This window comes from Carassius auratus, unplaced genomic scaffold, assembly GCF_003368295.1.
Source record: "Carassius auratus strain Wakin unplaced genomic scaffold, ASM336829v1 scaf_tig00044014, whole genome shotgun sequence".
Taxonomy (NCBI): Eukaryota; Metazoa; Chordata; class Actinopteri; order Cypriniformes; family Cyprinidae; genus Carassius; species Carassius auratus.
The window spans coordinates 76,209-92,500 of NW_020526803.1; the positions used below are offsets into that span (position 1 = coordinate 76,209).

The following is a 16,292-nucleotide window of genomic DNA, read 5'->3' on the forward strand; positions in this document are numbered from 1 at the left end:
AACAAAGACTTGACGTGGCATGAACAGACTTGACTTATACCGACAGCAGGTTATAACATTAATGCATGACAAAGGCGCAAGGGCAAAAACCTGACTACTAATAACAGACAAAGATAGACACATGACATGAACAAACAAATGGGGAACAAGCCACATGACTTAGACGACCAATGAGAAAACAGAACTGATAAATGACAAGACAAACCAATCAGAACATTACACGATGAACAAGAGGAACCAATCGTATGAAGACAAGAGGGCAAGGGAAGCATGACACAAACAATAACAAAATAATTAGTATAATTATACAAGCCAGGAATTTAAACCGCAAAAATAAAATAAAATAAATGTAAAATAAATACAGAATAAAAAGCCAAAAAAATGTATACGTGACATTAAATTCATAATTTTAATTATTAAAAAACATAAAAACAAACAAACATGTATTTACAGGTTGCTTTCGGGGGAGCTGAAAGGCATGTCCCTCTCCATGGCGGGAGCAGGGAACAGGAAGTAGCAATGCTAATGGTTAAAACACTATAAACTGAGCAGTTACAGTTTAACAGCTTTTTTTGTGCAAACATAAGCCAAAACTAAAACTAAAAGATGTTGAAAATGTCCCAATTGTTTCATTCTTTCTTTCTTTTTTCTTCAAAATATAGTTTTTCCTTGCCCCTTTATCACGTCAGTTATCTCTGCAGTGGGTGTGGCCTAAGCTCTAGCTGCTGTCTGATTCGTCCTCGTCCTCACGCAGCCAGGTGAAGAAGGCAGTGACAGATTTGAGGGCCACAGCCTTGCCTTGCTGCTCGGCGGGATCTTTGCTGGACTCCCAGCGATAAAAGCCTTCCGCTTTAATGACGTCCTCATCGTATAAGGCATCGAAGAACATGCGCAGAAGATCTGCAGAGAGATGAGGAACGATGTTAGTGATGAATGAGGAGCACGGCTGCACTCACACAGACACCCTACCACTTACATGCTCACACTCTCTCACTCACTCTTTCACACACACACACTCTCTCACTCACTCTCTCATACACACACACTCTCTCACTCTCTCACACACTCACTCGGTGGGCTGCTCCATCTGCACCATCAGACTCTGTAAGGCGTAGAGCGCCTGCAGCTCCTTCTGCTCGTCTTTAATGTAGCGCTGCAGCAGCTCGGCCCTCTGGGTCATTTCTTCAGTGTCTACTTTATATGGATTCACACCTTGACAATCACAGGATGCAAACAACATTAAAGCCAACATGACTTTTACTTTTTGACATTAATGTACAGAAAACATCTCTCTTCTGCTGATGCAGGGATTGCGAGTCAGTTTACCTGAAGTCTGTCTGGAATTGAACACATTTTTATGTTTAGGGTTTTCTAATAGTGTGTGTGTTAATCCTGTTTGGAGTGATTAGAAGAGGATGAAGAGACTCACAGATGATGGCAGACTGACAGACAGCAGTCATCAGCGGCCGGATAAACGTGTGCGATGATGTTTGCTGCTCGTCCAGATTGGCCTGCAGAGAGAGAGAGAGAGAGAGGTCAAAGGTCACTGAGGTGAAAGCAACAGCTGGAGAGAACAGCTATTATACGTCAACTTTTGTGCTTTTCCCAAGAATCTCTACTTTTGCTCAAAGTGTCTCAGGGGTAAGCAAAATGTTTAGGACTGAATGTTTTTCCCAGCAATTTTTTTTTTTTTTGCCCATCATCAGAGCTTTTCTGTTCTATTCTTGTGCAAACATTTCTGCATGAATTAAAATATACATTTTCCTTCCGGTATATATATATATTTTTTTTTTTTGCAGTCACCAGAACTTTTTGCATTTACAAATAAAAACAAAACAAAAAATAAAACATATTTGTGTTTTCCCTCAAAAACTTTCACAGTATTGTTTAAAAATTTCTTGGGGGAACAGAAATGTTTGTGAGTGATTTTTTTAGTTCATATTTCTTTTCATCTCCATAAATTTCCGTTTCCCTGAGAAACTTTCATACAAGAAAGCAAATGTTCTGCAAATGAGTGTAAAAACATTGGAAACACACACACACACACACACACACACACACACACACACACATATATAGGTGTAATGGTTTTTATAATGTAGAAACTGTATATTCTATCTCCCTTCACCAACCCTACACCTAACCCTAACCCTCACAGGAAACTTTGTGCATTTTTACTTTCTCAAAAAAACTCATTCTGTATGATTTATAAGTGTTTTGAAAAATGGGGACATGGGTTATGTCCTCATAAGTCACCCTCTCCTTGTAATACCTGTGTCATACCCATGTCATTATACACAGTTGTGTCCTGATATGACACAAAACAAGAGCACACACACACACGCAATCACAAATATACACACACACACACACACACACACACACACACACACACACACACACACACACACTCTGTACCTCCACCCAGTCAAATATCCTCTGGTTGTCTGCTTTCTCCTGCAGGAGTCGCTCCAACTCTCTAGAAATATCTTCTGGACTCAGAGTCACTTTACTGCTCTTCCTCACACACTCCTCACCCAGAGTGAACTCCACTCCCTGCACACACACACACACACAGGATTATTAATCATAATGCACTCTACCCACAGTGCACTTTAAAGTGTGCATCAGGTATTTAAATTAGCACTGGAATTAGCTCACTCAGTGTTGATCACTATGTAGTGAAGGAGCAAGCAATTGTGTGTGTGTGTGTGTGTGTGTGTGTGTGTACCTCGATGATGACAGTGGACTTCTTCTCCATCTCTTCCTCCGTCAGCGCAGGTTTGGAGGAAACAGGTGGAGGATTGGGAACAGATTCTCTCTTCACTGCTTACAAATTAAACACACAACAACAAAACCTGTCAAAGATCTCATCAGTGTGTGTTTGTTCCATCTGCGTGACATTAATAACTAATGTTGCAATTTTAATGGTCAAATTAATAAATAATAATATTAATGTTGCAATAAAATAAGATGAAAGGCTTAAATTTTGCAGAGTTTCCCAAACTGGGATTTGGGATGGAAATTCATTAGTTTTTAATAATAAATAATATTTGTAATAAATATAATAGATTTATTTATCAGATGCTTTTATACAAAGCTACTTACAAATGAGGACAACAAAAGCAATCAAAACCAACAAAAGAGCGATAATATGCAAGTGCTATATTAGTATATTATTATAGTGTTATATTTCAATTTCAGAAAGAAACAAGCAGCATTTTGTCCAAGCAATAATAAGAGGACACTTTTAATTTATAATTTGTCTTAAATTTTATTTTGTTAAAAAAAATAATGAATCTAATTGAATCGTGAAATCAAAATCGTAAATCAAATCAAATGATGAGTTACGCAAATCATTAAATTCCTATTAATAATACTGCAATTATAATAGCACAAACTTAGGTCTGGATTTTAGCCAAACTGGGGTTTGTGAGGAAAAAACAGGAGTAGATTAAAAACAAAAAATGTATTTAAAAATATTATTTAAAAAATTATACATTTTCAAGTTAAAGAAACGGTCAGAATGAATATTGCAATATTAATCTTAATAAATAATAATATGAATGTTGCAATGATAACAATAATAATAATAACAACAGTAAAAACGTTGGTCTGGGTATTGGTACTGATTTCCTGATTTAATTAAATGAATATCTGAAAAAAGGATTGATATCAAGAACTGTGTAACGAGTGGGGCGGGGCTGAGAACCGTGGGAACGGAGCGAAGCCGGTGGAGTGATTTTGGAAATGAGCGACACCTGCTCCACTCACCGGTCTCGAGTTCCATGGAGGAGATCGGAAGGATACAAAAGAGGAGCGACGACAGTAAAGGACGAGAAAGGACCAGGTCTGGATTTTATTTTGTGTTTGGTTTTGTTTGTGCGCGTCAGTCGTCTGTGAAGGGCTGTCGCGCTGTTTTGTGTTTATTTTGTAATTAAATTTTGATTTGAATATTCGCCGGTTCCCGCCTCCTCCTTCCCTTTCTACAAACTGCATTACAAACTGATATTAGATGGCTTAAATAAAAATCATAATTACTTAGAAAAATAACTCCTTCTAAAAAGACAGACGAGTAAATAAATATTGCATAAATGACCTCAAAATAAGCTAAACTACAAACCAAAAATTAATCAAAAGAAACATAATGACCCTGTACTGCATATGCGGTTACCATTACTGTTCACTTTACCACGTTCTCGGTCTCTCTCGCGCCATAGCATCTCTCGTTCCCAACTCTTCTCCTCCTTTTCACGGCTAAAGCGGTGCTTGCCGACTGTGGGACGGATCCGGTCCATTCGGTCAAATCCAAGGTCGTCACGTCGATTGTAGCGGTCACCGACCCGGTCCATGCGAAAGCTGTGTTCTGGACCTGAACTGCTCCTGAGAAACAAACACAGGGATAAACCATCAGCAGAAGCACAAAAGAACAGTGGGAACAGGGGAAAAACTGATGCTTCACTTATTAGAAATCGATGCATTGACCAGTTCTGACGCAAGCCATGGGGAAGTTAACTATTAACTAAGTTAAAAATTGAAAGGATATTCTCTCTCTCTCTCGTGCGCACACACTGTAAGGTATGTTTTGTGCCGTTGATCGTCCTCGTCTACCTCAATAAATAAAAAAAATTCTTCATGCTAGGGTGTCACCGGTGAATCCAGTGGAGAGAAATCTCCTCATAACTAACTGCCTCCATTTTGCTAGCAACACCCTAGTCTCAGCCTCACACCGTCGGGTAAACGTCTGATGCATATGGGACACAAAAGTGGAAACACTTCAGGAGTGTCGCAGTCATCATCGGACTGGTGGAATTATACAGGATTTCAGGGAGACGTGTGTGTGTCGCTTTTTTTAAATTCCACCTGGAAACGTACGACCAAACCCCGTCATTAAAGAAGAAAACTGTTGTGTTTACAACTGTATATATATATATATAAATGTTATTTACTTTTGGTAAATGTATCGGTTATGTTTGTAACCCTCATCCCCTGAAAGAGGGAATGGAGATCTCGAATTGGTATCTTGATTCGAGAGACCAATCTACTTTGAGTGTAAACTAAACAAGCCAATGGACACCGACATGCGATGAATGCATGATTGCACAGCATGAGCATAAAAAGCACTCAGTGAGATTGGATAACACTGGGAAAATGTACCTGTACCACTTGGAACAGGAACGTTGCAGAAGCTCCATCCTTTCCCGAAGGAGATTTTGGAAGCACTTACACATATGGTGGTGGAGGCATCCGTGTAGAAGATCTGACCAAGGGGTGAAGGTTTGGTGACAAGCTGTTGCTCTCAAACCACCCGCTGCTGCCAGCTGGCGAGAGAGGAGGATGAGTGTGGTCTGGTTTTGGTCCGTCCGCAACTCTCCGGGGCCTCTTGTGACCGAGACACACAGAAAACCGCACTGTCGTCGAGATTTTTGGAAACCAAATTCTCCACCCGGCACTCCCCCGGGGGAGGGAGAGGTGCATTCACCATCCCCCAAAGAGAAGTTTCCTCTCTTTCTGGGTCGCCTGTCCCGGGGGCTCTTACTCTTACGCTCACCGCCAGGTCTGATGGGGGCCTGGATGGGCAGGGCGGGGAGGGGAGCAACAGGAGGCGGTCTTAGGACACAACTGCATTGCTACCGACAACTACACCAGGGTGATCGCCATATACCCCTTAGCTGCACCCTCGTAGAGGGTGGTGAGGGATAAGTAAAACATGCCGTCCATGAACTGGTGAGCTCCTTATCCACCTTCAGGAAGAAAGGCACTGGGGCGGGGCCCAGGAAAAAATACCACTGGTACGCTCTTTGAAGAGGGCCCAGCGCGTTCCTTTTGTCGGCTTGACTGGTTGAGAAGCACAAGAAGAGTGATGGTCGCCCCAAAGGGGTTGGTTCCCTGAGGGCTTTGCCACCACTGTAACCCTCAGACCGCCCATGCTACTGCCCAAAGTTGTCCTTGCACGGGTGAAACAGCATCTTTAAAAAGACGATCTGTCGTCTTTACAAAGACACACCCCTGTACTGTTTTAGTGAAATTGGATCTTTCAAGGAAATGCTCTTTTATGTGATGAGATGCACAGGAGAAATGGCCACTTGCAGCACAAAACGGGTAGTGCAGCCTGAAGTGTGCAACCAGCTCGACACAGGAATGACCACCGCTGAAGCACCATAGAGCAGGCTGAACTCGTCGTCACACACCAAGATATCGTCAGGAGCAGAACGATGTTATTGCTCGGTTCTGAAGCGAAAAGCTGGTATGCTTGTTTAGTTTACACTCGAAGTAAATAGGTCTCTCAAATTAAGTCCCAATTTACCGTTCACCAATGTGACATCAAGAGTGACCGACTGAAAGGGAACTAGAATACCCCTGTCCAACCAGAAACTTTTTTCTTTGCCTATTTCTATATCCATATTAAACTGAGTGTGACCTCTGACCTGTAAGGAACCCTCCTGTCAGAGTCGATTTTGGTGGCTGATGATGATGAAGAGTAGGAAGGCTGCTGAAGTGCTGAAAAGCGGTTCAAAGTGCTCGTACGACCAGAATCCTGGGCTGTAAAAAACGTTTACAGATCAAAGTCACATCCTGTCTGAATGCATGTGCAACAAATATATACACACGTGTGACACACTCACTGCTGTCGCTGGGTTTGGATCCTGAGCCCCCGCTGCTGCCTTTGCCCCAACTGCACCATGAGCCTTTACCTCCAGGCTGCACAACACACAAACGGCATTAAGGCCCCAATATACTTTTAACGAAATTGAAGATGAATTGAATAAAGCCAAAATGAAGTTCGGGGGTAGTTTGTTTTGTCTCCGAAACACCAAAAATGAATAATATTTAAAAACAAAACAAAATGAATAATATTTTAAAATGAAAATAGAAAACAGAAAAATAAAAACTGATTCAAAATGCAGGGATTTTGTGAGTCGATGAAAAGCTAAAAATGTTTTATTTAATCTTAAAAACGTCAATTTAAAATATTTTAAAAAATAATGTAAATATTTAAAATAAAAAGAAAACATTTACAAAAAATTATTCAATGTAAGATAAGATCAGAAAACTGTGAGCATGCGAGTGTTATTAAATTAAATTAAAATAATTTTCATAATCTTAAAGAAATGCAACCTAAAATATTAACCTAAGACATTTACAAAGTTCAAGTTGAAAAATTAAATTACACCCCACTTAATTTTATTTTTATATAACATTTCATTAAAATATATTAATAATATTACCACTTTTATCAATTATTGTTACCTAAAACTAAAACCATTAAAAACAGATTTGTTTATTGAAAAATTATGAAAACTAGCAGCAGAAATTTTTTTTGGCAACTAACTAAAACAAGTTTAGGTTGATGCACTGGAACCAAACTAAAACTAGAAACCTAAATAATATTTTTAAAAATGACCAAAGCACACAAAGATTTCAAAGAAAGAAATTAAACAAAAATTCTAATAAAAACACAAAGTATTTAAATATTTGTTAATTCAAAAATAGAAATAGTATATAAATAATAAAACAGTAACACTGACATTAATATATTAATATTTAGTATGAATATAATATTTCTGAGTTGCTACAGTAAATCCACCAACAGTTGAAATCTGTGGACCAAAAAAACTTCTTATTGATTATTTATAGATCAGTTTTAAGCTGACTTGCCAATAATCAATAATAAATGCACTGGAGGTGAATCAGACCTTGGTGATCTTGCTGAGTCGTGTCGTGTCGATGGGTCGGTTCTTGGTGGAGATGGGAACCGTCTCCCAGCCGTCGTCAGGAGCCTGGTTGTTGAGAAACAAAAAGATTTCTGATTATTATCAGTGTTGAAAACAGTTGTGCTGCCCAATATTTTTGTGGAAACTGTGATACATTTTATTTTTCATTTTTCATATTAATTCTTAATATCCATTTTTTAAAAGTTATTTAATTTGAATTTTAAGGCACTAAACATTTTATTTAGAATAATGTGGAACGAACTGTTCACAATAATGCCAGGAATAAGAAATAAGAAAGTAAATAATCCCCCACTCACACTATTTCGATGGTTTACCCGTCGTAAATCAAGAAAGTCCTGCAGCATGAAGCGAATTCTGGAAGAGGTTTTCCGCTCCTTAATAATTTTCTCCATCTGGTTGAAATATTGATCCATTTGGGGCTAAAAAAAAATAAGTACGAGTCATATATTTTATAATTTTCATTTTAAATTGTATTGTATGTTCCTGTGGTTTTTATTACTTTTATATATATATATATATTTTTTTTTTACAGTTTTTTTTAAAAGTTATTTAATGAGTGTGTGTCACCTTGGCCTTCTGGAAGTCCAGGTCTTTCCCGATGGTGGACAGCAGACAGCAGAGACACTCCAGATTCTCCTCGTCGTGGTTCTTCAGCAGCTTGATGATGCATATGTACATGATGTCCTCCGTCAGCATCTTCAGCTTGAACAGCTCCCCGATGAACTTGATGTTACCTAGCGACCGTCGCAGGGCTTTGTCTTTGGCGTCCTCGAGCTCCTCCTTCAACCTCTGCTTCTCTTCCTGAAGGCACATAGACAGAACGTAAAGTCACAAATGCCATTGTACAATGTAACTATAAAATTACATACATACTGTATAAATATATATGTATATTTGCATACTTTCTTCTTGATATGAATCGTAAATGCAAATCATAATACGATTAAAACAGTAATCAAATCTGACAGTATGTTGTCCTATTTGACGTTGCTGATTATGAAACAACCAAGGCTGCAAATTATTTAAAAGCAAACACTGCATCTGTTTAAATTAAGGGCACTTTTCGCCCCACGATTTAACGTTTGAAAAAATGAAGACATTAAGTCAGCCATAAATATTATTAGTATTGTAATTTTACAGTTTACTGTAAAAACATTTTTTTTTAATCTAAAACAAATATGTTACAATTAAATATTATAATATTAATATTTATTTTGGTTCATACTTGTATAACAATCGTCATCAAACATTGTTTTTTATTATTACAGTGTAATAATACAGTAGTATTTATTTAGTTTTTTTTTTTAAATAACAACAATAATAATAGTTATATTAAAGCTCCAATATGTAGGAATTTTGTAATAAAATTTCCGAAAATAACTTGCACAGTGTGATATATTTCCTCCAGTTGTGTACTTACAATATCTCAAAAGTCTCCAAAGATTTTTTATTTCAGAGAAATTGCGATTTTAAATAACTGGCCGTCCCGGAAAAGAAATGTCGCCTCTCAGTGACGCAATGTCCGCTCTATACTTTTTTTCTGGTGTAGACCATGTGATGTTCCACCACACCGGAATATCACATGGTCAGATGCGGAAGTGGTGGTTATGTTATGGTTTGGTTGTCGTTGTTATGGATCACGATTACTCTTTGGCGAGTATTGAAGTGCCAGTAAAACGTAAGCGTTCATATTCGGATACACGCAGACTGTGTGACAAACGGAGGAATAAAACCAGGATAAATATCGGCCCGGTGTTTACGAGATGGAGAGAGCTGCGTGAATATCTTGGACTTGACAGAGACTCTGCTCTCGCGAGTGTATTGATACACAGGTAAGCAAATCAATTATTTATTTTGTTATTGTACAAGTAACGTAATAGTTACAGTAAAGATGATTTTAATAGATATGAATTACACCACATGCCTGTACATTCTGTCACTGTAGCATTTTTTTTAATCAATAATGTTACCTGTGAGAAAATAACATAACGTGGCAAATGGACTGTTTCAGTTTCAATAATAGCACTTATAAACAAAGTTATATTGCTCTTTGTACTAAGGTAAGGATTTTTATGACGTGTGGTGACCGAGATTATGGCAGTACAATTAAATACAATGGGATATGTGTTGTTAAAAATATATTTAGTCATTACTTGCAAATGTTCGTTCAAATTTACGTCAGAAAGGACCCGGGAGAAAGAGTTACATATAGTATAACATTTCACTTCAGTCATCATTTCACTTCAGTCACTTCAGTCATCTAAGAAAAAGGAGTTTTCACAAAAGCATCTTAAATAGACGCAGTACAAGTGAAGTATAGGGAACAACAGTTATTTTGATATATAATCTCAAAATAGTTGGCTAAATTGTGTAGCCCAACAAACAAGCACAAAAAACTTGGAAGTTGAAAAAAATAAAAATTTATTTTAAATCAGAAAAATTGCAAAAAGACTGCCCTGCCACAACCCCTACATATCAGTCCACTCAGGTGTGTGTGTGTCGTTCATACCCCTGTAGCAGCATCCAGCTCCATCTCCTTTTTCTCAAAGATTTCGTCATCATCTTTGTCCTTCTCAAACTCTCTCTGACAGCGACTGAGCAGCAGCTTCCTGAAGTTGACCGTGACTCCAGGTTTATCTGAGGTGGGGACTTTGAGCTGCGGCGAGACACACACGATTAAACACTGTCACACACACGGGACGCTGCAGGAGCTGCTCTTCACACTCACCCCCATCAGGCAGCGGCACATGTTCGCGTACGCCACAGAGAAGTTGGGCTCAGAGATGGCCTTCTCGAAGATGAGGTCGATGACTCCCTTCAGACGCTCCTCTGTGTCGATGCTCAGTTCGGTCACCTGCTTCATCAGCGGCTGGAACATCTGCGGCGTCAGTTTGTTCAAGATGCTCTGCATGCATTTGAACAGTTCCTGTGTCTTCAAGAACTCGGGATTGTCGGCACGCCCGCTGCGCCATACTGTGTCTGTGACCTTCTCTGCTTTATTCAGCTTGAAGTCTTCAGTGAGAGAAACACTCGCGCTGATATTCTGCTGCTCCTTCTCGCGCTGACCTTGACCTAAATTATGAGGACCGCTCAGACCAGATAGCTAGTGAGACAGAGAAAGATATGCATTATACTTGTATATACAGGTGCATCTAAATAAATTAAAATGTCATTTATTTCAGTAATTCAACTCAATTTGTGAAACTCATGTATTAAATAAATGCAATGCAAACTGACTGAAGTACTTTAAGTCTTTGATTCTTTTAATTGTGATAATTTTGGCTCACATCTTGAAAGACAAAAAAAAAATGCTTCAGGTGATATTTTTTCAAATCTATTGTTGTCTATTTATTAGGGCTGGGCAAGTTAACACGTTATTATCGCATTGATTGATTAACGCAGGCAATTATTTTATTGCGCATTAATGCAGTTTTTATTATTAATATTATTATTTTGAAAGTCAGTTGCTCACTGGCTCTGAATACACATACAGTCATGCCCAAAAATAAGGACACCCTTGGTAAATATGATCAAAGAAGGCTGTGAAAATTAATCAGCATTTTTAATCCTTTTGAACTTTTATTTTAAAAATTCACAAAAATCTAAACTTTCATTGGATAAAAATAATTTAAAATGGGGGAAAAACCAAAGAATATATTTCTGATGTGCAGCAAAAGATAACTGAGCTTCACAAATTAGTGAAGTGGCTATAAGAAAAGAGCTAGAGCAGTGAACATTCAGATTTCCATCATCAGGGCAATAATTAAGAATTTCCAATCAACAGAAAATGTTAGAAAACTGCCTAAAAGTGCGGTGAGAAGGAGAGTTTTCGTGGCTAAAGACTCTCCAAGGATCACAGATGAAGAATTGCAGAAAATAGTTGAGTTTCGAGGTCAGAAAACCTGTTTGAATTAGTCAAACAGCACCTTCATCACCACATGTTGTTTAGGAGTTATCAGACATGACTGGAACTTCAAATGGGACTGGCTTCTATGGTAAGGTAAAAAAATTAGCTTTTTAGCAGCAAACACTCAAGATGGGTTTGGTGAACACATAGAGAAAAAAGTACCCCATGTGTACAATGAAATATACAGCTGTGTTTTTGATGTTGTGGGCCTATATTTCTGCTGGAGGTCCTGGACATCTTGTTTAGATACATGGCATCATGGATTCTATCAAATACCAACAGATAAAAAAAATCTAAAAGTGACTGACTCTGTTAGAAATCTTATAATGGACCATGTTTGTATCATCCAACCGTACAATAATCCAAACAAAAACCTCAAAAACAACACAGAAATGGGTCACTGAGCACAAAACCAAGCTTCTGCTAAAGCCATTCCAGTCCTCTGACCTGAACCAGAAAATGAGAGGAGGGAACTGAATAGGAGAAGCACCAACATGGAGATGGGAATCTGATTGGTGTGGAGTGATTCTGGATGAAGGAATTGTCTTTGATCTCTTGTCAGGGGTTCTCTAACCTCATCAGGCATTATAGGAGAAAATTTAGAGCTGTTAAACTGGCAAATGGAGGTTTTAAAAAATAATTAAATAAAAAAAAGTATCCTTAATTGTGGCAAAACATTTATTTCATAATGATATTTACCCCCATTTTAAATTCTTATTATCCAATGGGGGTAGGTTATCAAAAGAATTAAATTTATATCAAAAGAATGTAAATTTGATCTTCAGCCATCACCTACAGGTAACGGTTCATTTGAATCACATGCCATTACTGTAACCCCCCCCCCCCCTGTTAAAATCCACTTTGTGGTCATTTATCGTCCCCCAGTTCAATTGGGAAACTTCTTGGAGGAGTTGGATGTGCTGCTATCAAACTTTCCTGAAGATGGTACTCCTCTGGTACTGCTTGGTGACTTCAACATCCACCTAGATAAACCCCAGGCTGGTGACTTCAAAACTCTGCTCGCCTCATTTGATCTTAAGCGAGTGTCTACTACAGCGACTCACAAATCAGGCAACCAACTGGACCTCATCTACACACGCTGTTGCTCTGTGGACAACTCTTCAGTTGCTCCACTGCACACCTCTGACCACTTCCTCATTACTGCTAACCTAGCACTTACTCCTGAAGTGGCACACACTCCAACGCAGGTCACCTTTCGACGGAACCTAAGCTCAGGCTCTCCATCTCGCCTATCTTCTGTGGTTTCATCCTCACTTCCTGCACGCTCTCAGTTTTCAGCTCTGGACACGAACAGTGCTACGGACACTCTTTGCTCCACTTTAACCTCTTACTTGGACAACTTTTGCCCATTGTCATCTAGACCAGCACGCACCACCCTATCTGCCCCCTGGCTGTCCAAGGTTCTCTGTGAATATTGCTCTAAACTCAGGGTTGCAGAGAGGAAATGGGATAAATCAAGAAACTCTACTGACCTCAGTGTGTATCAGTCGCTCCTCTCTTCCTTCTCTGCAAATGTCTTCACTGCTAAAACATCCTACTACCACAACAAAATTAACAGCTGTTGTGATGCCTAGACACTCTTCAAAACTTTCTCTTCTCTTCTTAATCTGCCTCCACCACCTCCTCCATCGACTCTTACAGCGGACGACTTTGCAGTTTTCTTCACAAATAAGACAAGAACCATCAGTGACCAATTCTCCACACTGCAGACTGAGGATAACTTCACAATGACCGATGCACACTCTTTCTCCTTCTCTCCACTCTCAGAGATGGAAGTTTCCAAACTTATCCTGTCCAATCATCCTACTACTTGTCCACTTGATCCGATCCCCACTCACCTCCTTCAAGCGATCTCTTCTTCAGTCATACCTTCGCTTACTCACGTTATCAACTCCTCTCTTCACTCTGGAACATTTCCCTCAGCATTTAAGCAGGCTTGGGTAAGCCCACTGCTCAAGAAACCATCTCTAAATCCAGCGCTTCTTGAAAACTACAGACCGGTATCCCTTCTGCCATTCATTGCAAAGACACTTGAGCAAGCTGTGTTTAACCAGCTTTCTATGTTCCTTGTACAGAACGACCTCCTGGACAGCCACCAATCTGGCTTGAAAAGTGGCCACTCAACTGAGACTGCCCTGCTCTCGGTTACTGAAGCCCTGCGACTGGCAAGAGCAGCTTCAAAATCCTCAGTACTCATCTCACTGGACCTGTCTGCTGCTTTTGGCACCGTTAATAACCAGATTCTCCTGTCCACCCTCAGAAAGATGGGCATCTCTGGAACCGCACTCCTGTGGGTTAAGTCCTACCTCTCCGATAGATCCTGCAGGGTGTCTTCAGGGGTGATGTTTCTAAGTCACAATAACTTGCTACTGGGGTTCCTCAAGGCTCAGTATTTGGACCACTTCTCTTCTCCATCTACATGACATCATTAGGATCTGTCATTCAGAAGCATGGCTTTTCTTATCACTGCTATGTTGATGACACCCAACTCTACTTCTCATTCCAGCCAGATGACCCGACGGTAGTTGCTCACATTTCAGCCTGTCTGAGTGACATTTCTAGCTGGATGAATGACCATCACCTTCGGCTTAACCTCACGAAGACAGAACTCCTGGTGATTCCAGCTACCCCTTGCTTCATCACAACTTCTCTATACAGCTGGGTTTGTCAACCATAACTCCTTCCAGGACAGCCAGAAACCTAGGAGTTGTGATGGATCATCAGTTAAGCTTCAGAGACCACATACAATGACCCAGTCATGTAGATTTGCCCTATATAACATTAGAACGATTAGACACTTCCTATCAGAGCAAGCCACCCAACTTCTTGTCCAAGCTCTTGTTCTCTCCAGACTGGACTATTGTAATGCTCTCCTGGCTCTTCCTGCATGTATTGTCAAGCCTCTGCAATTGATCCAGAATGCAGCAGCGAGGGTTGTCTTCAATGAGCCAAAAAAAGCGTACGTTACTCCTCTCCTCATCAGGTTACACAGGCTACCAGTAGCTTCAAGGTACTAATGCTTGCCTACAAGACGACCACTGGCATCTTTTACGCCAGCACTTAACCAACTAATACTAGCACTTTTCTATTTCTTGTCTTTCATATTTAAAAAAAAATTTGTTCTGTACTAGACTAACTGAGACTTGTCATGGAACTTGTATATTGTTGTTGTTCTCTTGTTGACCTGACTGCTTCTATTGTTCTCATTTGTATGTAGCTTTGGATAAATGCGTCTGCACAATGATTAAATGTAAATGTAAATGTAATGTTATCCAAAGGTTAGATTTTTGTGATTTTTTTAAATAAAAGATCAAAAGGATTAAAATTGCAGATTCATTTCCACAGCCTTCTTTGATCATATTTACCAAGGGTGTCCATATTTTTGGGCATGACTGTACTGTACATACAAAACATGGGTCATAGGAGGGTTGGAATGTTGAGAGACAGAAGGACTAGAGAGAGCCTTATATTCATTTAGATTCCTCAGCCACACAGTCCAGTATCCGTCACTGCGACTTGCTGTGATCATTCCCTTCCTGTTAATGGATTCTCGGTTCACTCCTAAATCCCAATCAGTCATTCCCTTCACCTGCACCTCAATAAAATCTCCCTGAAGAGAATCCCTCCTTTCCCGAAATATCTGGATGTATCAAATATCTCTGGGAGTTTCTGATCAATGTCTCCATGTCTCACTTGTTTTGTATCTTCAGACAGGATGAGTTTAGGATGAGTTGTATCAGGATCCAGAGTCACATCCACTGAGAAAACAAGAGAAATTTAATCACAACTTCAAAATACACATAGATTCTGTGACAATGTTTTCAATATTTGATCCAGTTTTTAATAATGCAGTAACGAAGCTTTAAATGTGTATGAATGTAAACTAGTGAAGTGCAGACAGCACACTGTACCTGCATACTGCTGCATCCACTTCAGCTCTGTAGAGACACATCACAAGAAAATATCAGCAGATCTGAAGCTTAGATTTAAAGAATTGAGTGCATCTTCATGTTTCTATCTGATCAGTGTGTATTGATTTACCAGTTAGTGTGAGTTTCTCATCTATAGTGTCCTTCAGTTGAGTCAGAGCTCTCCTCAGAGTCTCCAGACTCTCATGAGTCTTCATACTGATCTCAGGCCAGTTCTTGGTGTTTCTAGAGCTGCACAGGGATGAGTGAATCTACACCAGGAGAGAGGAGAAATCCTTCAGCATGTCATATCCTGCATTATGATTGATCAGAGAGATCATGTTGACTGACCTGTAGGAGGTGGAGGTGATCTTCAGTGTGTGAGAGCTGCTCCAGCTCAGTGTTTCTCATCTTTAGCTCAGTGATCTCCTGCTCCAGCTCTTCAATCAGCTCTTGCTCCTGTTTCTCTGCTGCTTTCTGGTGCTCCTCCATCATCTCCAGCAGTTCAGTCTGATGTCTCTCAATGGAGCGGATGAGATCAGTGAAGAGCTCCACATGGACTGCTTTCTCCTTCTCTGTGTTTCTCTGCTCAACCAGGCAACAAATTATAAGCAGTGTTTGCTAAGACAAGAATTAGTGTTACTGTTGCTCATACTCCAGTGTTTTTAAGGGGGTTCATAATGTCTCAACTGAAGAATAAACTTGATCATGTGTCTTTCA

At 39.6% G+C, this 16,292-nt stretch overlaps 1 protein-coding gene across 1 annotated transcript in view; it reads right to left on the reverse strand.

Annotated features, from left to right (window-relative positions):
• Positions 1–863: 863 nt before the first annotated feature.
• LOC113086770 (eukaryotic translation initiation factor 4 gamma 1-like) overlaps positions 864–16,292 on the reverse strand; it is a 21,141-nt gene continuing 5,712 nt past the window's right edge. Inside the window, exons 4-20 of the mRNA XM_026255491.1 lie at positions 15,924–16,157; positions 15,706–15,844; positions 15,576–15,602; positions 15,358–15,422; positions 10,465–10,839; positions 10,246–10,392; positions 8,304–8,537; positions 8,033–8,155; positions 7,698–7,781; positions 6,627–6,702; positions 6,429–6,543; positions 4,193–4,383; positions 2,732–2,829; positions 2,419–2,556; positions 1,430–1,511; positions 1,071–1,212; positions 864–900 (exon numbers count right to left, since the gene is read on the reverse strand). Coding sequence (XP_026111276.1) covers positions 864–900; positions 1,071–1,212; positions 1,430–1,511; positions 2,419–2,556; positions 2,732–2,829; positions 4,193–4,383; positions 6,429–6,543; positions 6,627–6,702; positions 7,698–7,781; positions 8,033–8,155; positions 8,304–8,537; positions 10,246–10,392; positions 10,465–10,839; positions 15,358–15,422; positions 15,576–15,602; positions 15,706–15,844; positions 15,924–16,157 — 2,307 coding nt within the window. The remainder of the gene's footprint in view (positions 901–1,070; positions 1,213–1,429; positions 1,512–2,418; positions 2,557–2,731; positions 2,830–4,192; positions 4,384–6,428; positions 6,544–6,626; positions 6,703–7,697; positions 7,782–8,032; positions 8,156–8,303; positions 8,538–10,245; positions 10,393–10,464; positions 10,840–15,357; positions 15,423–15,575; positions 15,603–15,705; positions 15,845–15,923; positions 16,158–16,292) is intronic.